Source organism: Dendrobates tinctorius, unplaced genomic scaffold, assembly GCF_039654945.1.
Source record: "Dendrobates tinctorius isolate UK_male_01 unplaced genomic scaffold, ASM3965494v1 ptg000057l, whole genome shotgun sequence".
Taxonomy (NCBI): Eukaryota; Metazoa; Chordata; class Amphibia; order Anura; family Dendrobatidae; genus Dendrobates; species Dendrobates tinctorius.
This window is the reverse complement of record NW_027361725.1, coordinates 25440062-25464283: the sequence shown is the minus strand read 5'-3', so window position 1 is coordinate 25464283 and position 24222 is coordinate 25440062. Positions and strand designations below refer to the sequence as shown.

Sequence of the window (24222 nt, the reverse complement as noted above, 5' to 3'; positions counted from 1 at the left end):
CTATATGCTGTATGCAGGAAGGGTGGAAAATGTAAACTGGAAAATGTACAAAATGTGCATAAACATAAAAGATAATTGTTATAACCTTAACTGCCAGCCAATGTGTTAGGAAAAGTAAAGCCTGTTTTGCTTCTTCCAAGATAACATTTTATGTTAGATGTGAGTAAACAATATAATACATTATCACTAAGCATGTTTTGCTAAATTTTTAAATATGTTACATTTTCTCTATTTGCTAACCACCTTTAGGGGTTTCTTTGGCTCATTAAATGTATCTTTTTGTTTAGCTGTGGTCGGTTCAGCTAGAGAAGTGAGTGCTGGAGATGTTACATTGTCAAATGATCCAACTGTAGCATATACAAAGGACTTAATACTCTCTGTGTGGCTTCAATAACTCTCGCCCGCAGTTCCAGATCATTGTCCCAAATGTCTTTTTCACAGGCATAGAGGTCTTTCAACATTGTTTTGTTCTGCTCGCATATTATAGGATTTAGAGTAGAGATGTAAGCCTATCTGTGCTGAATTACTGTCGGCTCCCTTGATACTTGTGGCAGATAAGTGTGTTGCTAAAATACTTTATTCTTCTATATTGTGCGACTTTAAATAAAGGACTTTATTAATGTGGTCTATAGTTGAAAAAAAAAACTGTGTAGCATATTAGTTACACATTTCTTTGCATGTGTCACTATATAACGGTCATCTCAATTGTTGGCATAATGTCCAATAAGAGCGTGTGTCATTTGTGTGATCTTATATAATTATTATAACCCTGATTTGGGGGTGTGCAAACACGGGGAGAGGTCAGGTGCATTGTAAACTACAAATCCCAGCAGTCCCAACCATAGGAAATATCTGCATACATGAAGTGACGTCAGAAGAATTTGAGAAAGTGAACATCAACTAAGTGAAGCTGGAAAAAGGGGGATCGTTCAATGAGTGTCATGACCAGATCTATGATCCTAATAAGGAAAAGGAACAGCATCCGGTCTAGGTGAAAAATCGTATCAAAAATTTATTCTGCCAGTACAAATACAACGTTTCGGCCATATTGTGGCCTTTTTCAATATGGCCGAAACGTTGTATTTGTACTGGCAGAATAAATTTTTGATACGATTTTTCACCTAGAACAGATGCTGTTCCTTTTCCTTATTTGGACTTTTGTTCATTTGGGTCCATGAACCTTTGAACCTGCATCTACTCCTCCGCTGTGCTGTCGGCTGCTCTTTGCTGCAGATCTATGATCCTGCCTTTTCATCTGAGGATTTATCAAAAGAAAGATAGAGGGAAGCCAAGGAACCCTGGTTGTACAGTTGGGTTCTGTACCGAGAGCCAAATAATAGACTGCCAGTGACCGACTGTGATACCAGTGAACGACTATACCGGCGACCAACTGTGATACTGTGACAGCATCTATTATTATACCTAAAGAGCAATCAGAAATCGATCTAAAAATTCTGATAGAAAAGATGACAATTCACACTATTCCTTTGGTAGCACTAAGGTCAATAAACTGTTTCAGCTCTGCAGATGTACAGTTGTGGCTAAAGGTTTTGAGTCTGAAAAACTTTTATTGATGATCAAGTTTACGCAAAGATTAAATATTTCCAGCGCTGACCCCTATTTTTCCAAGATTCCTGCAGTTCGGCCCTGCAGCTGAATATCAACTTCTGGGCCAAATCCTGACTGACGACAGGGACTTTCTTGTCTAGACAGTGTTTGGAGTTTATTGGGATTTTATGTGTCTACCTGCATTTTCACAATTGACCACAAGTACTCAATGGGATTGAGATCTGGAGCGTTTCCTAGACATGGTCTCAAAATGTCAATGTTTTGTTCATCGAGCCATTTAGTTATCACTTTCGCCTTGAGACATGGTCTCCATCATGCTGTAAAAATCATATTTTATCACCAAATTGCTCCTGGATAGTTGGGAGACATTGCTCTTGGAGGATGTTTAGATCCATTCTTTATTATTTTTTCTAAGGTAAAATTTTGAGTTGAGCCTACTAGTGATGGGCGAGTATACTTGTTGCTCTGGTCTCCCCGAGCATGCTCGGGTGATCTCCGAGTACTTTGGCGTGTTTGGAGATTTCTTTTTCGTTGTCTCAGCTCCATGATTTGAGACTTGTAGACAGGCTGAATACATGTGTGGAATTCCGCAACAAACAGGCATTCCACACATGTATTCAAGCTGTCTTGCAGTCGCAAATCATGCAGCTGAGGCGATAAAAACTAAATCTCCGAGCACACCAAAATGGTTGGAGACCACCCGAGCATACTCGGGGAAAACCCGAGCAACGAGTATACTCACTCAACACTAGAACCCACTCTCTTGGATGAAAAGCCTCCAAACATGAATGAAGCCAGGATGCTTTACTTTTGACATGACTCAGGACTCATGGTAGCATTTATTCTCCAGAAAACCATTTTTACAGATGTCTCAAACAGTCTCTAGGGGGCTTCATCAAAGAAAACTTTGGAGAAGAAAAGGTGAACGCTATCATGAATCTTGTGTCATGCCAACAGTAAATCATCATGAGACCATTCATGTGTAGGGACTTTTCATCTAAGAAAGTGGGAAAGTGGGCTCACTCACAATTTTTGACTCCCTGATGAAGCGGTTGCAAAACGCACATTGGAGTGGTGTGGTGGTGGTGGTGGCGGGGGCAGTGGAGTGCCAGACTGGTTGGTATCTGATTTTCCATTTACCTGTATTATTGCACTAATGCACTTTATCTTTTCAATTATGGTTGATCAGCTTTAGTATATATTTCTCATATCAAGTGCACTTCATTCATCTTTGTATGGGAATTATTTATTATTATTTTATCATGATATTCACTTATATACTTCCCATTAATTCATTTAATATTCAGAATATGATTTGTCACATGGTGTTTAATTATTGAATTATTGGACTTGAGCACTTTTTATTTACTTCTTGTGTGCATTAGCATACACTCATATATGATACTGATTATGTATGTTATATATATATATATATATATATATATATATATATACAATTGAATTTTTGCTGATTTGTCGGCCATTCCATGCCACTTACATCACACGTATATGATATTTGTTTTTACATATTTTTTTATAAAGATTTTTTAACTATAAATATATTTATTGTGTACATCATTTTTTTAGCTATATATTTTTAATATACTAGGACTTGGAATATCTCATTTTGGATTATCACTCACAATTTTACCTACCTAAATAAAGAATGGGATTTAAACATCCAGAAACAGCAGCTTCTTCCAACATCCATAAGCAATTTGGTGATGAACAATGCCTTTACAAGCATGATGGAACACAATTTAAATGTTTGGTCCATGACTAGGTAACTCCCCAGATCTAAATCTTTTAAGAACCCGTGAATAATCGTCATAAAGCGGGTGGCCAAACAAAAACAGAAATTGTGATAAATTCTAAACACTGTTTAGGTAAGAGTAGGCTGAGATCAGATAGGATTTGGCCCAGAAGATGACATCCATCTGCCATGGTGGACTGCATAATTCTTTTAAAATAAGGGTCAACTCTGTAAATATCAAATCTTTGCAAAAACTTCATGTATTTGTCAATAAATGTTTAAAAACTTATGAAATGCTGAAAACTGTACATCTGTAACCATAAAAACATCCAACTCAAAGATGGAAAAGCACTGAAGCATCAAACCGTGTGAAAACCAAAATTTGTGTCATTCTCAAAACTTTTGGCCATAACTGTAGGAACAGCCAAAATGACTTCTGTTTTGTTTTACGGTAATATTGTAGCTATTTGTGCAGTGCATTGCTAATTGAATGTGAACGAGAGGAGGACCACACTATACAAATAATGTAAACCTTTACGGTGCTAACTTAGCGAGCCAGCCATCATGTTACTTCTACTTCTCTAACTCTTCTCTATTAAACTGAACTGATTATTAACAAGACACCACCAGAATGCAAACCTCCTAGGAGATCCCGGCTAGTCTGCAAAAATAGGAACCTTTTTTTGAGCATCTGTGATGAAAAAAAAAATGAATATGTCTCTGATATTGTAAAAACATGGAGGAAATTGTAGAAACAATTCTGAGAGTAATTATCATTATTTTACCGTTCACAGTATATGCTGCTAATACATTCAGCGTAGTATCCTGGACAGTAGTGATACAGCACCTAGAATCTCAATGATTTATTTTGGCTTTCTAATTTGTCCAGAAAAATATAAGCCGTCCATGACATTTTGATAAATTGTACAGAAAACAAGAAATAATCAGGTTGGCAGCCCTGAACAAAAATAGTGTGCCCACAGCTCCAATAGCGCTCCGAGGTCTGAAATGCAATATTTACTTTACCAGTGCCATAATGGATCTGTGGGCATCTCTGAGTAGAGAGCGCAAAGATCCATGTACAACACATATCAACATCAATAAACAGTGAGTGGAGGAAAATTCTAACAAACTTTTTACTGTTGCGCTCTCTTTTTTTTTTTTGCATGAATAAATCCCAAATAGAAACCTGGATGGTTTGACCATTGCCTCTGGGTGCAGAGTGTGAACATAACATTAGACAAGGATTTTCCGAGTCGATCCCTGGTCGTATCAAACTTTCTGTACACTAAATTAGGTTCAGTGTACACTACGTAGAAGCTTTAAGCTTGGCATATGAAATGGAAAAAGCTTCTGGCATTTAAAGTTAATTTTGGGCTCTATTTGCTTAACAGAGGCCCAAAAAAGTGTACTTTTGCTTTCTGTCAATGTGACATAGCTTAATTCATTAGTGTGGTATATGTGTTTTATAAAGAGAATAATCAGCAACAAATTCCGCTTCTTTCGGCTGGGAAATCTTCCATTGGGTATGTTCCTATGACATTTTTAAGATGCCGTTGGAACGGTCGAGTTTTCCAAGGCAAAAATGCTTTTAAAAAAAAGTGCCAGAGGTCATTGTCTTCGCTGATTTCAGTCATTGTTTTGGCTGCTCTGCCGCTGACATGTTTACTTTGTACTGTTGAGTATATAGAGCAGATGACTTTTAAGCAAAGCTGCCTAAAGAATAAACATGTTACCTGTCTGAAAGGGGTTGTCCACTACTGGGACAGCCCCTTCACAATCCCTATGTTGCGCCCAGAGGTGTAGCTAGGGGTTCAGCTCTGGGGGGGGGGGAATCTGAGTGGGCCTCTAACCGGTAACCTGATTACAACTCAGGTGGCGCATCCAGTGGCAGTAGCTCTGGATGGGCCCCGTCAGAGCAAGGGGTCCAGGGCCACTGCACCCTCTACCCCTCTGGTAACTCCCTTTTAAAATAATAACACTTACACTCACCTTTTAAGAAGGAACATAAGACTATGTGCACCATGTTCATTTTTTTGTGGTTCTTTTTCAGGCAGATTTCAAGCGGAATCTGCCTGAAAAAGACATCGTGTGCTTAATGTTTTGAATGGAAAGATGAACTATTTATGTGGCCATGCTAAAGGGGTTTTCTGCTCCTTAGAATCCCTTTTGTCAGTTGGGCTGATGATTGGTAATTTGGATCTGCGGCAATAGTTGAGCTGTTGGTCCAAACTGTGCACTCTCTGAAGCTGCAAGCAGAAGCAGCTTGGTTTGCCTTAGCTGCACTGCACTCCTTGCCCAGGAAAATGGCTACCTCACATAAACTGCAGAGGTGGTCAATAACCTAAGCAATGAGCAGTAAACTATAAAATTAATAATAATAATAAATTTTATTTCTATAGCGCCGACATATTCCGCATCACTTTACATTTCAGAGGGGACTTGTACAGATGATAGACATTACAGAATAACAATAATCACATAGATCATAACAGATACCAAGAGGAATGAGGGCCCTGCTCGCAAGCTTACAATCTATGAGGGAAAAAGGGGAGACACGAAAGGTGGGTGGTAACAATTGCCCTGATTGTTTGGATTAGCCATAATGTTAAGTGTGTAACAGTACGGACACAGAGGGCTAATAGATGATTTATGGTAAAACTTTTGACAGTGCCACACAGGGATAGTTAGGTTAATGTGTTGAGGCGGTAGGCCAGTCTGAATAAATGAGTTTTCAGGGCACGCTTAAAATTGTAGGGATTGGGGACTACTTGTATTGACCTGGGAAGTGCATTCCAAAGAATTGGCGCAGCACGTGTATAGTCTTGGAGACGGGAGTGGGAGGTTCTGATTATCGAGGATGCTAACCTCAGGCTGATTATCGAGGATGCTAACCTCAGGTCATCAGCAGAACGGAGGGCACGGGTAGGGTGGTAGACTGAAACAAGGGAGGAGATGTAGGGTGGTGCTGAGCCATGGAGTGCTTTGTGGGTGAGGGCAATAAGTTTGTACTGGATTCTGGAGTGGATGGGTAGCCAGTGTAAGGACTGGCACAAGGTAGAGGCATCGGTGTAACGATTGGCGAGGAATATGATCCTGGCTGCAGCATTCAAGCATTCAAGACAGATTGGAGGGGGGAAAGTTTGATAAGAGGGAGACTGATTAGAAGTGAGTTACAATAGTCCAGACGAGAATGAATAAGAGAAACAGTAAGAGTTTTTGCAGAGTTAAAGGTAAGAAAAGGTCGAATTCTAGAAATGTTTTTGAGATGCAGATAAAAAGAGCGAGCCAGTGATTGGATGTGGAGGGTGAATGAAAGCTAAGTATGACCCCAAGACAGCGGGCATGTTGCTGGGGAGTAATAGTGGAACCACACACGGAAATGGCAGTGTCGGGTATAGGTGCATTAGTAGAGGGAGGAAACCCAAGGAGTTCAGTCTTTGACAGGTTCAGTTTCAGATATAGTGAGGACATGATGTTAGACACAGCGTTTAGACAATCGCCGGTGTTTTCTAGAAAGGCTGGTGTGATGTCAGGAGAAGCGTATAATTAATATAAGTGTATAATATAATATAATATAAGCGTATAATTAATATAAGCGTATAATATAAATTAAAGGGAACCTGTCACCTGGGAAAAGACTACTTACAAATATAGGGTTAACATGCAGGCAAACAGCATTACAATGCTACATCAACTGGCTCTACAGTACATCTGTGCAGAACGAACTGTCAATCAAAGTGCTGGGGTGTGGTTACAGTATAGTGAGCTGAGTCTTGAGCGGTGACTCCACTGCTCCCTGCATTCACTGAAGTTAATTTTCTCCCAGAAGCTGCACCTTCAGTAAAACAGCCAGGTAGCATTGTGATTGCAACTATTTACTTGCAGATTTACCCTATATAGGCAGGTAAATAACATTTCCCATGGTCACAGGTTCCCTGTAAAAAGAAGTAAATTGCAAAGAAGTTTGTTTTTACAAGCACTTTTCAATTTTAACCATTTCAGCAGATGAGACAACCCCTTGACTAGTTACTGTCCTACAAAACTTCCACGTGTGATCTATTATAAATGAAATAAAATGAAATACTGTTTTATATGGGCTCCATTACCTGGTCTGTGAGAAACTAGCACTTCCATCAGTCGGTGACCTTCTTCCAGCACTGCATCCTTTAGTGAACAGTGACCATCCACGCTCTGCTTGAAGTTCTACGAGAGAGAAAAAAATGTTCATGTTGACTGCAAAACAGTGACTAATCACTTGTATTGTAAAGGGCATGTCACACTAAGAGATATCGCTTGAAATATCGCTATAACTAGTGACGTTATAGTGATATTGCTAGCGATATCGCTGTGTCTGATACTTACCTACAACCCGCTCCCCCGCTGGTTATCGCTGATCGCGCGAGAACAGGCTGGAGCCGGGCGGGAGGAAGCAGGATCGCCTAGTGTGACAGGTAAGTAGCGATCCCCGTCCCCTACGATGTCGCTAGTGAGATCTGCCTATGTGGCAGCTCACTAGCGACCACTTAGCGATGTACCAGCGATCCTCACCGCGTCATATCGCTGGTCGGGATCGCTGGTATATCGCTAAGTGTGACAGTACCTTTAGACTCATTTAGTGTAACTCAACCTTCTTTTTTATTGAATTATTGATTTATTGATTGTTTCGTTTTTCCAACAAAACAGGAATATAAACATTGCACAGAGAAAATTCCAGAAGGCAAACAATTACAATAGCCCACTGGTAGAAGACTACAGGGTCCACTAGTGTACAAGAACCATAATTAGGGCAATTTGAGACATCCACAATATGGTGACAGATTGGGGTCCATATTATGGCTGTGAGGCCCATGTTTTGATTGTTTGCACTATCCTTTTGTTTTTACTAATAGCACAGAGAAACTTTATAGTTTATGGCCTTATTCACATGACCGAGAGTCATGCAGACCAAATTCTCCCATCCAGCTGGAGCAGTGCATTGGAGAAAAGGGGCTTTTTATTTTGTCAGTCTGTACTCATTGGGAGAAACTCTGGGGATACTACTTTGGTTATTTTGTTGTAGGGCTGTGAGGGTAACCATACAATGAGGGGGGGCTGTGGGGCATCATACTGTGGGGGGCTCCGGGAGCATCATACTTTTTTGTATGGATATGGGTAAATCATACTGTGCGGGTGCTGTAGGGGCCATCATTCTGAGCAGAGCTGTGGGGGCTATCAAATTGTGGGGAGAGTAGTAGAGGATCTTACTGTGGGGAAAATATAGTGTGAAGTGGCTATGGGGCATCATACTGTTGGGGACAACTTTTGAAGCCATCATACTGTGTTGGATGCTGTGGAGGCCATTAAACTGTGGGGTTGAGCTGTAGGTTGATTATACTGTGTGATGGTCTGTGGTGGCCATTATACAATATGAGTAGCTGTAAAGGGATCCTCCTGTGGGGAGGGATAATCTGTAGGGGCCTCACACTGGAGGGGAGCAGTTGTGACATAATACTGTAGGGGTGACTGGGGCATCATACTGTGTGTTGAGTTGTAGAGGGAAAATACTGCGTGTAGGGATTGTAGGTGCATCATACTGTGGGGGGAGGGTGACCGAGTGCATCATACTGTAAGGGGCATTCTACTGTATGGCAGTTGTGGGGGCATCGTAGTTTGTGGGAGGACTGTGAGGGCTTTACACGGTGTGGGAGGTGACTGTGGAGGACATCATACTGTGCTATTGTTCTCTGTGAGGTCCTCATAATGTATGTGGTGGTCGATGGGGGCATCAGATTGTAGGAATCACGTCACTGGGGGTCATCTTACTGTGTGTAGGGGGTCTCTACAGAGGCCTCATAATGTGTGAGGGGGAACTGTGATGACATCATACTGTGTGTGTGGGACTAAAATGATCTTATACTCTATAGGGGCCAAGAAAGGGGTATCGTGGGGGATGAGAACACTAAGTTGCTTCAATAAAGCCTAACACATATCCCATGTCTCAATACATAGCCATGCACCCTTCTCTGAATTTGCCTATGTTCTATGATGCCAGTTACTTCACCAAATATTTTTTAACCTCCAACATCTGCCATAGAGTTTGATTACAGATACCTCCACACACATAAGAATGTCAGCAGGTCTCAGATTAAGCTGCTCATCTAATGTGTATGAACATCTTAATTCACCCAATAAGCTGACATAGAGGTAAATTAAAAGTAAAGCACAAAATAAGGATTTGGGCAAAATTGTTTTGATTGTTTTCATTTCTGTCCTTACCAGGTGTGTATGGAGATAAAGCTGTAGGGCTTCTGTTTCAGGCTGAGGAGGGGTCCAGTTCTCAGTGGCTTCCATAGCATCTTGCAACCAACGAATAAATTTATCAAGCTTCGCTACAAAGCCCTGAGAATTAAAATAAACAGACAAATTGGTAATAGAGAATGAGAAATAAATCACACACACAACAATAGTGCCCTCTGCTGTTCTGTGTTGGTGACAAGCATGTAAAAATCTAAACTTTTTATCTGTTCCAGTGTAACTTATTTCACCAGCTTCTTCATATTTTAGCTAGAGCAAAATATCTACACCCAAAAATTCAGAAGCTAAAACAAAATAATGACCTGAAACCTAAAGCATTCAAACAGGTACAATGCATTTAGTGATATATTTTATCAATTGTGCGCTAGTATTTATGGAGACTTATTTTCGAAGCAATGCTCCATGAGGAACAAAAACTGCAAAGTAACTAATACCAGACACACCAGAGACCCATCCGTAGACAGCAAAGTTTCTGGGGGTTTTCCCCTCATTAATGCAGTGCAGACTACTGGTTGGCGAAACAAGATGCTTAGATGCAGCTCAAAGGGAGTACTATCAGTAGAGAGACCCAACTGTGTATGAAGACTTAATTTTAGGCCGGAGTCACACTAGCGAGGAAAACAGACGAGTGCTATGGGATAAAACATTGCATAGCACTCGGACCGCTGTTAATCTATGGGGCAGCTTCCATCACCGTTTTTTTTTCTCGGCCGTATTATACGTACGAGTGAAATCGCAGCATGCACACTGACAGGTTAGAAAAGAATAGATATATAAACATAGAATACATATATATATATATATATACTGTATATATATATAATATAGATGTCAATGACACACACATATATACTGTATATATACACAGTATATATATATATATATATATATATATATATATATATACACACACACACACATATATATACTAGATGGAGACCCAATGCTATTGCCTCAGGAGGGCGGTAATATCACGATGGGGGCAGGCTTTGCAGTGTTGAGAATCCCCCCCCATGTGCTCACCCACCTATCCATTCTCTATTTCCCCATGTGCTGACTTCTCCCGTCTATGCTCTCTTCTTTGACCTGTCTACCCCATGTGCTATCCCTCTTGTCTGCTGTCTCTCTCCTTCCTGTGCTGTGTTCTCCCCACATGTGCTGTCCCGTTTGAGTTGTCTCCCCCCTGTGCTCTGTCTCTCTCACCCTTGTGCGCTTTCTCTCTCCCCCATCTGCTGTCTTCCCCTCTCATGTCATCTCTTCTTTGACCTGTGTACCCCAGACCGCCGCCATCTTTGTGGAGACAGACAGCGGCGGTCACATTAAAACTGCGCATGCGCTCCTCCTGTGCAAAGATGGCGGTGATCAGTGAATCATTCGGCTGATCCCGGCGGCAGTGTGGTTGCGAAGGTGTTCCGGTGGTGGTACCACACGCAAGATGCTGCTTATGGCGTATACAGTGTGTGTGTGTATGTGTGTGCGTGTGGTGCGTACAGCGTATACAGTGGGTGTGTGTGTGTGTGTGGTGCGTACGGCATATACACAGTGTGTGTGGTGCGTACGGCATATACAGTGTGTGTGTGTTGCGTACGGCATATACAGTGTGTGTGTGTTTGTGTGTGGTGCAATGGTGTTCCACAGGTGGTACCACACAAATGGTCTGGTACCACCAGCAGTTTCCATATTGAGACACCCATCACTTGGGTGTACAAATATGGTGGTCGGTGAACTTCTGTCACTTGAAAATCTGGGATCCGGACACATCTGGACGGAACAGGATTTTTTTTTTTTTATTATTATTTATTTATATAGCGCCATTAATTCCATGGTGCTGTACATGAGAAGGAGGGTTACATACAAAGTTATAGATATCGTTAACAGTAAACAAATTTACAATGACAGACTGGTACAGAGGGGAGGGGACCCTGTCCTTGCGGACTTACATTCTACGGGATAGTGGGGAAGAGACAGAAGGTCGGGGGTGCAGCAGCTCTGGTGGTGATGAGGCGGCAGCTCAGGCGGTGGTGAGGTGGCAGAATGGTCATTGCAGGCTGTAAGCTTTCCTGAAAAGATGGGTTTTCAGGTTCCGTTTGAAGGATCCGAGGGTGGTGGATAATCGGACGTGTTGAGGCATGGCATTCCAGAGGATAGGGGATATTCGGGAGAAATCTTGGAGGCGGTTGTGTGAGGAACGAATAAGTGTGGAGGAGAGTAGGAGGTCTTGGAGGATCGAAGATTACGTGAGGGAAGATATTGGGAGATTAGTTCAGAGATATAAGGAAGGGAAAATTTGTGGATGGCTTTGTAGGTCAGTGTTAGTAGTTTGAACTGGATTCGTTTGGGAATTGGGAGCCAATGGAGGGATTTGCAGAGGGGGGAGACAGGGGAGTAGCAAGGAGAGAGGTGGATTAGTGGGGCAGCAGAATTGAAGACAGACTGGAGTGGTGCAAGATAGTTAGCAGGGAGGCCACAGGGGAGATGATGAGGGCATGTACAAGAGTTTTAGTAGATTGGGGACTGAGGAAGGGATGGATTCTGGAAATATTTTTGAGTTGGAGGCGACAGGAGGTGGCAAGAGATTGGATGTGTGGTTTGAAGGACAGGGCAGAGTCGAGGATGTGAAGACATTACAAGGTAAGTATATATTAAGATATATGTATATATATATATTGTGAAGCAGTGACCAGGGTCATATGTGAGGGTCGCTATGTGTCCCCCAGGATGCCCTAAGAAGCGTATTAGATCCGCTGGAGTGCCTTGTGCTCACAGCTAGTTGCCTGTGAGTCACAAGGCAGAAAAAAAGTAAGTTTAAACCTGGTAAAGTTATTTTGTCCAAGGAGCTTGTTCAGGAAAACCCAGTATGGGCTTTTATTTTTGAAACGGACTGCAGGAAGGTAGTGGGGACTGTTTCATTTCCTCCAGCCCGGATCTTATAAGTGGCCTATGGCCACAGATTGGAGTGAAGGAAATAAAAACCCCTGCAGCAAGAGTTTGGGTGTGTCAGTTTGGTCTTGCAAGCAGACAGAGCAGTTGTTCTGCAGAGCATTCCCTTTGTGAGGCACCCCTTGCATACACGGCAGCAAGGTCGCTCACGGCAACTGGTCACGGGACTGTCTTTTGTTTCCCGACTGCGATCCGGAGGATACAGCGTGCTGTGCACTGTGTGAGTTTTGTTGGACAATAAACATGCTTTGTTTTTTAACTTGCTTGGGCCACTGCCTCATCACTGCACAACGTGGATTCCGCTGCTTTACAATATATATATATATATATATATATATATATATATATATACACACAGTGGGGGAAATAAATATTTGATCCCTTACTGATTTTGTAAGTTTGCCCACTGACACACACAGTCTATAATTTTAAGGGTAGGTTACTTTTAACATTGAGAGGTAGAACATCAAAAATAAAATCTAGAAAATCACATTGTATAAATTATATAAATGTATTTGCATTTTGCAGTGAGAAATAAGTATTTGATCTCTCTGGCAAACAAGACTCAATACTTAGTGACAAAACTCTTGTTGGCAAGCACAACAGTCAGACGTTTTTTGTAGTTGATGATGAGGTTTGCGCACATGTCAGGACGAATTTTGGTCCACTCCTCTTTGCAGATTATCTCTAAATTATTAATATTTTGAGGCTGTCACTTGGAAACTCGGCACTTCAGCTCCCTCCATACGTTTTCAAAGGATTAAGGTCTGGAGACTGGCCTTAACGTGCTTCTTTTAGAGCCACTCCTTTGTTGCCTTGGTTGTATGTTTTGGGTCACTGTCTTGCTGGAAGACACAGCTACGACCCATTTTTAATGTCCTGGCGGAGGGAAGGAGGTTGTCACTCAGGATTTTACGGTTCATGGCTCCATCCATTGTCCCATTTATGTGGTGAAGCAGTCCTGTGCCCTTAGCAGAGAAACAACCCCAAAACATAATGTTTCCACCTCCATGCTTGACAGTGGGGACAGTGTTCTTTGGGTCATAGGCAGCATTTCTCTTCCTCCGAACACGGCGAGTTGAGTTATTGCCAAAGACCTCAATTTTTGTCTCATCTGACCACAGCACCTTCTCCCAATCACTCACAGAATCATCCAGGTGTTCATTGTCAAACTTCAGATGGGCCTGCACCTGTGCCTTCTTGAGCAGGGGGACCTTGCAGGTACTGCAGGATTTTAAACCTTTACGGTGTAATGTGTTACCAATGGTTTTCTTGGTGACTGTGGTCCCAGCTGCCTTGAGATCATTAACAAGTTCTCCCTGTGTAGTTTTAGGCTGATCTCTCACCTTCCTCATGACCAAGGACACCCCAAGAGGTGAGATTTTGCATGGTGCCACAGATTGATGTCGATTGACATTCATTTTGTATTTCTTCCATTTTCTTACTATTGCGCCAACAGTTGTCTCCTTCTCACCCAGCATCTTACGTATGGTTTTGTAGCCCATTCCAGCTTTGTGCAGGTCTATGATCTTGTCCCTGACAGTCTTAGAAAATTCTTTTGGCCTTGCCCAGCACAGGCACTGGGCCTCTCTGACCTTTCCCGGCGCCTGCGCACTGCAGTACTTTGCTCTGCCCTCAGCAGGGCAGATAAGTACGCTTGCGCAGGAGAGCAATGTCGGGGAGCCATGACGCAAGCAAGAGGGCGGCATCGCAAGAAGATGTGAGTGGCCGGACCAGGACCTGCAACACCCATCGGACTGGACTGCCCCCCGTGTGAGTATAATAAAACTTATTTTTCTTATCTTTCAGATCGGATCGGGGGCTTATCTACAGCATTATAGAATGCTATAGATAAGCCCTGAAAAGCGGTGGCCACATCTTATATCGGCCAAAACAGCTGACAGGTTCCCTTTAAAATTATAGACTATTCATGTCTTTGTCAGTGGGCAAACTTTCAAAACCAGTAAGGGATCAAATACTTATTGCTCCCACAGTGTGTGTGTATATATATATATATATATATATATATATATATACACATAATATACACGTATATACACATACAGCTCTGGCAAAAGTTAAGAGACCACTGTACAGTTTTATAAAAATCAGCTTCTCTACATGTCTGACAGCCATTCCATTCCAGTGTCAGTTGAATTCCAACCAGAGTACACCTCATTCTACTTAATGTGCTTATGATTAGGTGATCACCTGAACCAAATCTTGTGTGTTCATGGGTCGCCCTCCCAGGGCTGTGGGGTACTCGGTACCAGGCCGGTGTCAGCGGGATGTGTCACAGCAGCGGTGACCCGGTCCGTGGCCCTGGGCGCCCAAGTATTAGGGGAGATTGAATGGTGGAATGTAGTTAATGGAATAGTTTGTGACACCACCTGTGGTGTTCGGCAAGTGAGATGTTAAGCCGAAGCTGCATGCAGATCCACTGGGACTGATGGTATGGTGCAGCAAAGATGTACAAGCTCCCCACAGGTGAACCTGTAGACCCAGGGCAGTGTAGATGTCATTGGCACGGGGATGTAGCGGTGCCAGAAAGGTAGGAAGCAGACAAGACACAGCGGGATGCAATTTCTGTACCTTTACTTGGTAAATGCAGTCCAGGGTCCTGATTACAGATGGTACCGAAGCAGGCTAGCCTGGAAGCAACTCAGGGATTCTCTCTCAGCAGATGGGCTGTGCAGTATCTTTCCTAGCACTTACTTGAGGGATCTCCAGTACTAAGTTACACTGAAGTTCCTCCTGTCAGATGTTCCCAAGAACTCTACTTGCACGACAGACAACTGTAGCCTGTTCCAGGGACTCCTCACTCCTGAGTCCCGGATCACTATCCGTGTTGCTGTTGTGCCCTCAAGTCTTAGATGGGAGTATAGCATTTACAGCCTTCTACTCCTCTGGTGTCTACTGCAGAGCATCAGTGTCCATACAGCCGTGGAGACCAGGCTCCAGTTCATGCGCTCTTACTGGAGATGAGCTCTTCCTCTCAGCTCTATCCCAGCGCTCCTTCCACACGTCTGCACACTTCAACCTCCACAGACTAACTCACTACTCCCTCCTCTTGGCCCTCAGAGAGCACTCCTCCCCTTAATCCCGGTTCAGAGTTCCCCCTGCTGGCCTGGAGTGGAACTGTGCTGCATGCATAGATTGACTGCGAGAGAGACCCATCATTGCCTCCAAGCCTGGCATTACCCTCCCTGGAGGAAGGCAAAGCCACTGTGGCGACCTTACTCCTGGGGGCACCACATTCACAATCCTCTTGCAATAGGACAAGCTGAATGGCAAAACAAGTGCTAGTTATATCTCAAAAGTAATATGAATGAAAAAATAACTTTTAATCATGCCAATGGAGTTGAAAAGAAAAGTCTTGAATGAGGAAAAGAAGGGCTCAATTATGGCTTTACTAGCAGGGGGATACAGTGAGCGTCATGTTGCCTCCATCCTTAAAATTTGTAAGACGGCAGTCCATTGCAACTGGGACAAGCAGCAGACATTGTGGACAATGAAGCTACAGACCGGCAGACTCTCCACTGACTGAGATGACCATCATCTTATTCGAATGTCACTCAGCAACCGCAGGATGACATCAAGTGACCTACAAAAGGAATGGCAAATGACAGCTGGGGTGAAGTGCACGGCAACAAGTTTTTAACAGGCTCCTAGAGGCAGGGCTCAAGTCATGTAAAGCTACAAAAAAGCCTTTCATCAATGAGAAGCAAAGGAGATCCAGGCTGAAGTTTGCCAAAGACCATAAGGATTGGATCATAGAAGAATGGAGTAAGGTAATCTTCTCTGATGAGTCTAATTTTCAGCTTTGCTCAACACCTGGTCATCTAATGGTTAGAGACCTGGAGAGGCGTACAAGCCACAGTGTCTTGCCCCACTGTGAAATTTGGTGGAGAATCGGTGATGATCTGGGGATGCTTCAGCAAAACTGGAAATGGGCAGGTTAATCTTTGAGATGGACGTATGAATCAAGCCACATACAGTATTAATCTGGAAAAACAGTTGATTCCCTCTGCTCAGGCAATGTTTCCAAACTCTGAGGACTGGTTTTTCCAGCAGGACAATGCGCCATGCCACACAGCTAGGTCAATCAATGTGTGGATGAAGGACAACCACATCAAATCCCTGTCATGGCCAGCCCAATCCGCAGACCTGAACCCAATTGAAAACCTCTGGAATGTAATCAAGAGGAAGATGGATAGTTACAAGCCATCAAACAAAGAACTGCTTAAATTTTTGTACCATGAAGACAGGAATGCGCTGGACCTGATTTTCTCCAGTTCTGCTCAGTGCATGATCTTACTAAATCCCCTCGCCTGCTCTCTGACCACAATCTTCTTTCATTCTCTGTCAACAACTGTCACCGCACTCAGGACACCCCCACTTTCCACACTTATAGAAATATAACACGCAGAAACTTATGAAGAATTTGCAGTCATCATTGGCCCCAATCTCTTCCCTTTCATGTCCTGATTCTGCACTGAAACATTATAATGATACATTGCAGAGAGCCCTGGATGAAGCTGCACCTCCTAGACATAGAACAATTCAGCATAGATGGCGACAACCCTGGCACATGGTGCTGTGGCATCCCTGAGGGACCAGTCGCCACAGAGGTACTGCACCTCACCCAGAGGTGTGGTACCCCACTCTCAGGTAAGGAGGGAGCACCACCCAGGACACTAACACCTGCACCCAACAAAGACTATAGCCGCAGGCCACCCTGGATGTACCCTACCGGAGGATGGTCTCATCTCAGGCTGGGTAGTAAAGGGTGTTGGGGGAGTAGGTGGAGAAGCTAGGAAGAGAGAGGAGGAGCTTACAGAGCAGGAAAGAACAGTTCAGAGAGCGGAAGGAAAGTGGAGAGATGTGTTGTGAAGCAGCTCGCTGTCAGAAGGAGCTGCAGGGAGAAAAACTTACAGACGGAAGCCCTGGAGGGCAGAATGGGTCCTTGGGACACGGGTAGAGTGCAGTCCACAGATGGGGTCCATATCCACACTGACTGCCGTCAGGTGGAGGGACCACGTCGCAGTAGGGTTCCGGCCCCCAAGACTAGTGGAGAATCACCAGACTCAGCTAGCAAGCCAGAGGCAGGGGCACCTCTAGGTGCTCCAGCCACAGTTATCTTCGCCAAAAAAAGCAGCCATATAGGAGCAATGGAATGCAGAGTGGACGTTACCCGACAGGGTCCGCGGCTGCTGGCTCCGGACACTGACTGTGAGGTGTTGGGCAGGAAGGGCAGAAAGCCAGCACAGACAGCCAGGAGAGGCATATACAGAAGGCAGTCCTGGAAAGGTGTATCCTGATCTACCTGGGAGTTTGCTGGACCCCTGACCTGGAGGACATGGCACCAAACGGGCATCCGTGCACCACATTCATGAACCTCAACTTTAACATCTACATACAAACTGCCCTGGGATACAGCTCTACCTGTGGAGAGCTCAACCATCTCTGCTGCCCTGTCACCATCCCAGAGGATCTGCATAGCAGCATTGGTCCCCTGACTGAATACCACAAGTGGGGTCAAGAACACTTTATTATAAACTTTACAAACTTTATTACCACTTTTTCACTATCCCTTTAATTGGACGCTCAGGGCCATGGACCGGGTCACCGCTACCGTGACACATCCCCTTAAGAACGAGCCCGGTACCGAGTACCCCACGGCTCTAGCGAGCGATCTACTTCAAACACGTTTTCTCCAGGTAGGCCAAACATCTGAGAAAATCCAGGCTGGCAGAAGATTTCATGCATTATATGTTTATGCTTAAAACATGCAACTCTGCCCTTCACATCTCCAAATTTCAACACCATCTTTATCTCACTATCCAGCTATCCTAAATGCCTCATTGACTGTCATGATCCAGGCCGGAGTTTGTTTCTTGTTATTCTCTCCCCGGTCTGGTCGTGCGGGGGTTAACCTTCTCTGCCTCGTTTTGTTTCCTGTGTGGCTATTTCAGTCTGCTGTGGCCTGCAGACCAACATCAGTGATAGTTCATGCTCCCAGGCTAGAGGATCTGACCCCTTGATATCGTGTTTTGTTCTCTGCCCCTTTTCTCTGTTCCCGTGACTTCCCTCTCCTGCCACCCCGCTCATCTTAGTGTTCGGTTCCTGTGCTTGGACCTCTTGGTATGTGACACGGCTTGTCTCCTGACCTGTTTGACTGTCTCACGTCTCTGTTATCTCTGCTCCCGTCTGGCTCTGACTTCTGGCTTGTATTTGACTATGTGTATTGCTTGTTCCTCTGGTCCTGTTTTCCCTCACTGTTTCTGACTCAGCTCGTCTGACTACTCCTTCGCCACCAGGTGGTGCCTGTGCTGCTGCTCTGTGGTGCTACATTGTGTGTGCAACCTCTCTTCCCTCACCAGCATCCCCTGGTGGAGGTTGCGCTATACTGCACTGCAGAAGCATTACTTTGACACTTTTCATTCACTCTTCAATCCAAGAGTACAGGCCCTGAAAATTGGGACCCTGTTCCCTCACATTACCTCCAGTCCATTTCCCCGTCTGTCATCACTCACCTAACTAAAATATTCAATCTCTCTCTCATCTGGTATCTTTCCCTCCTCATTTAAACACGCCAGCATACATCAATTACTTAAAAAACTATCACTCTCTCAAAATTGTGCTGCTAACTACAACAGACTGGTGCCTAATCTTCCATTCATCTGTAAACTCCTAGAACGCTTGGTCCACTATCGTCTTTTCCGCTCTCAGATAACTCCCTTCTTGACCCTTTACAATTCGGTTTCCGCTCTTAACACTCTACTGAAACTGCCCTTACTAAAGTCTTTAATGATCTACTAACAACTAAATAGAATGGTCACTGCTCCATGTTGATTCTCCTGGATCTCTCTGCAGCATTCGACACTGTGGATCACCAGCCCCTCCTCACTATGCTCCACTCTATTGGCCTCAAGGACACCGTTCCTATCTTTCTGTATTTTTTGCTGGCTCCTTTTCCCTTGCTGTTGGGGATCCTCAAGCCCCCTACTCTTCTTCTTGTATACTTTCCCTATTTGACAAGTAATCAGTAGATTTGGTTTTCAGCACCATCTCCTTGCTGATAACACCTAATTATACACATCGTCTCCTGACATCACCCGTGTATTACTAGAAAATACCAGTGATTGTCTTTCCTCTGTCTCTAACAGTATATCTAACTCTATCAAAAACTGAATCCATCAAAAACTGAACTTCTTGTGTTTCCTCCCTCTACTAACCTACCTGTGCCCAATATTGCCATTTCTGTGTGGTTCCATCATTACTCCCTAGCAAAAAGCCCGCTATCTTGGTATCATTCTTGATTTAAATCTTTCCTTAACTCCCCACTTCCAATCACTTGCTTCGCTCAAGTCACTTACACTTCAAAAACATCTCTAGAGTTAGACCTTTTCTTACCTTTGGCTGCAAAAACTCTTACTGTTGCCCTTGTTCATTCTCATCTGGACTATTGCAACTATCTAGTAATCGGTCTCCTTCTTACTAAACTCTCCCCTCTCCAAACCGTCCCGAATGCAGCAGTCAGGATCATATTCCTCACCAACCGCTACACCGATGCCTCTACCCTGTGCCAGTCGCTGCACCTTTCGTGTCTCCCCTATTTCCTCATAGATTGTAAGCTTGTGAGCAGGGCCCTCAATCCTCCTGTTTCTGATTTATGTGATTATTGTTATTCTGTAATGTCTTTTATTGTCTGTACAAGTCCCCTCTAAAATGTAAAGTGCTGCGGAATATGTCAGCGCTATAGGAATAAAATTATTATTAGTGAAAGGAGCCAAACAGCACAGCTTCATTCACTGTGCTCAGCTCCTATGAACATGAATAGAAGTGAAGGTGCAGTTCTCAGCAATGGATACTACACAGTGAATGGAGCTGTGTTGTTCCGGCTCCGTTCACTGTCTGCTTACATCTGGCTACTGCTGAAAACAGCCAATCACTCACGCTGGGATATCCCCATTGATCTGATTTTGATGAATAAGGTAATCAATATCATGTGCCTAGACAATCCTTTAGGCACAATCAGTGTAACAACATTATGCAAGTGCAGTAAATATGTAACGTGGTGCAGGTTGGTAGCCATGGGTGAGGTACTCGTCTCTTATGCTCCGACACGTTACATGAAAGTAGGGGCCCTGGATGGGTGTGTGGACTTGTGCTATGAGGGCACTATGCTCTTGCAGGCCGCATGATGCCAATAACTTTGGATGGCGAGGATCACATATTTTATAGTTTAATGAGAGAGACCACGTCAAAAATAAACTTTTTACTGAATGACAACTTGGGAGGGGATTATATACAGTAGATGGCGGGCACACAACTTGATGAACAATTCCTGTACAATACAGTGCACTTTCCACACACAGTTTCAATCCCTTGTTCTTTACTCGCTTGTCCTCTATCTCACCACCACCACAGCTCTGTACCACATTCCATTGGGTCGCCCTCCCAGGGCTGTGGGGTACTCGGTACCGGGCCGATATCAGCGGGATGTGTCACAGCAGCGGGGACCCGGTCCATGGCCCTGGGCGCCCAAGTAATGGGGGAATGTAATGGTTTGAATGAATAGTTCGTGATGCCACCTGTGGTGTTCGGCAAGGGAGGTGTTTAGCCGACGCTGCAGACAGATCCTCCAGGACAGATGGTGTGGTGCAGCAAGGATGGTATAGCCCTCCACAGGCAGGGCTGTTGTCCCAGGCTAGTGTAGATGTGGAGACACTTAGATGGTGTAGTGTTTGGCGCAGGGGATGTAGCAGTGCCAGGCGGACGGACGCAGGAAGGAATGGAGGACACCAGGGCATGTAGTTCCAAAGCTTTACTCACAGTCTGTAGTGCCCGCTTCTGTGCCGTGTCCTCCGGGTTAGGGACTCAGTCAACCTCCAGGCAAGATGGAATGCTCCCTTCCACACTCCGCCATCTTATGTGCCTTTCCTGAACGTCTCCTCTATAGCGCCTTTAAGTGTGAAGATCTCCTAGTACTGTGTTACACTGGAGTTCCTCCTGACAGATGTTCCCAAGAACTCTACTTTCACGGCAGACAGCTGTAGCCTGCTTCGGGGACTCTCTACTTCTAAGTCCCGGCTCTCTATCCGTGTTGCTGTTGTGCCCTCAAGTCTTAGATGGGAGTAGTGCATTTACAGCCCGCTACTCCACCGGTGTCTACCACAGAACCATTAGTGTCCATACAACCTCGGGGACCGGGCCCCGGCCTTGCGCTTAGAACTTCTAGGCAGGGTTCTTCCTCTAACCCACATCCTCTGTGTTCCCTTTTACTCCTATGTTCCGTACTTGTCTTTATCTCCTATGGAAGCTCAGGCTTCAGTTCAATGTCTTTCTCCTTCTTTCCTTTCCCGTGCCAGCTGGCTCAGGTCACTGAGGCAGCTGCAGCACTCCTTCCTCCATCCCTCTTCCAGGGATCCCCACTCCTCACGAGTGGCTTCTTCTCTCCTACTCTCCTTCTGACTGACTGACCGATTGACCTGTAATCCTAAACCATCCCGCTCTTTTATGTATTCTCAACTCCACCCACCTCCCAGCACGTCTAGTGTTTGAAGCGGGGAACCACCTAAGGTGCTCTGCCTCTCTCTAAGCAAAGAACCGCAATGTGGTTTTGCTGAACTACTCTATTGTGTGGGGTGAGCGTCTTGGAGCGTGGTCAGGAGCCTCCAACTTACCTGGATGGTGGGGCACCACACCTTAGGAGAAAGTGCAGTACCTCTGTGGCGACTGAGCCTCAGGGGTGCCACACATCTAACACGAGTCCTTTACTCAACCCGTGGTTCTGTGTCTCCTTTCCCATCTTGGGAACTTTATTGCCAATATGGCTGGTATTTATCTTCTCTGTACCTAACGGACACCCAAATCATGCGACACTGCTACTGTGTAGACCTTAGATAAACAAATTCCAGAAAAAGGAGTTAAAATACGTACTAAAAACAATCAGAAGGTATACTCCAATAATATTTGCAAACAAAAAGAAAAACTCAGGAGTATCAAATACTGTATATAAAATATACTAAATTTATTGAATATATTCATGAATATTATAATACATCATAAAAAATTAATAAAACACTAACAAAGTGTGAAGGACAGAGGACAAAGAGTCCAACACAGTTACACAAATTATAGACCGGGAAAACCGAGAACATATAGATAGGCCTATAACATCGCTGTTACTACAATATTTCACCAGCATCAGAAATATAATGCGATTGCATATATGTGCCACTCTGGTTATACATACTCAACATAGTGCCATTATAAAAGTCAACCTAAAAGAAGCCTAGCAAAATGGTCTGATACTAGAAGAAGTCTCACCCGAATAAGTCTCTGTAACTGGTCACACCATGCAGCCCCCTGAGAAAGCCCACACGAAACGCGCATTGGGGCTGCATGCTGTGACCACAGAGACTTATTCGGGTGGGAGCTTCTGTCTATTTTTCCCCTTATCAATGGAGGTGTCCACTACAGGATCCACTTGGAGCCTGTCCTTGTTAGGACAGAAGTAACGCTGGGGCACGACAGGGAGTGTAGGGGATTTTTTATTGAGCACTGGTTCACATGAGCACTTTTCTGTAATGTTTTTGTGTGTTATGTCCTTTTAATGGTTCATTAAAGGTTATGTTTTAATTGACTTTATGTGGGATACTCTCTAGGCTGTGTGCAATATTTAACCCCTGAAGGTTTTTTGGAATAGTGTCAAAAAGCTATAGCTGAGTGCACAAATGCCAGAAGGGCCTGTCTGGTTGTGGGCTGTCTTGTCTGCTATGTTGTTAACAGAATCGGTGTTCTCAAGACACCCATACTGTTAAGAGCTGAGATGAAGCACAAAGTCGTTGACTCCGTCACTTATCCCAGCAGGCTATGGGTACCAGTGAAAATATTGGTCTTGTAGGAGCACATTTGTAAGGGAGGGACAGGACTGTAGTTGTGACCTGTATTCCGGTGGCAGCTGTGTCCAGTCCTTCCCCTACAAGAAACAATACTACTCTTCTCGGCATACCTGCATCTCCAGATTCAGCTTCACCCGGGCACTTCCCAGGCCATAGCGGTCCCTCTTCTAGGGGACCCCCATCAATAGAGACACTGTCCAAGACAACTTTAACACTCTCTTTACTTAGGATTTCACACGTTAAATCCACAGTTGGTACATTATAACATTGGCTTGCTTCCTGATCTTTCCCTTGCTTGTTGTCACTTATGTGCATTACACACCCGGACCTGACCATACTAGACTGCTTCCCAGTTTCTTCAGGTCTGACCTCACTTTAATGACATTTCCTTCAGCCTGTTTTGCCCCAGACATGAATTCATCAATCACTACGTTTTGTGACCCCCGGTGAAGCAATCGACCCGTTTTTACCGATCTCGTTGAAGCTCCAACTCCATTCATCTCCTTAGTCCAGCCAACTTCTGCCCTAAAAGCATTGGCTCAGGTGGTAAGATGCCACATCTTCCTTTTCCTGTTCTGACCCACTACTAACACATGCAGTGGCCTTGGGTAACGTGGGCTATAACGACTTAACATTACGGGACTGCCGAGCTGTCCGGGCCTATAGCCCATCTGGACACTTGGGCGCCCTCGCCCGTCTGACTAAACCACTCTTCATCACTAACCTTAGCTATCAGCAGCCCCTCCTACAATT

At 44.2% G+C, this 24222-nt stretch overlaps 1 protein-coding gene across 1 annotated transcript in view; it reads right to left on the bottom strand.

Annotated features, from left to right (window-relative positions):
* AKAP6 (A-kinase anchoring protein 6) overlaps positions 1-24222 on the bottom strand; it is a 476852-nt gene that overhangs the window by 245180 nt on the left and 207450 nt on the right. Inside the window, exons 6-7 of the mRNA XM_073577839.1 lie at positions 9581-9703; positions 7432-7528 (exon numbers count right to left, since the gene is read on the bottom strand). Coding sequence (XP_073433940.1) covers positions 7432-7528; positions 9581-9703 — 220 coding nt within the window. The remainder of the gene's footprint in view (positions 1-7431; positions 7529-9580; positions 9704-24222) is intronic.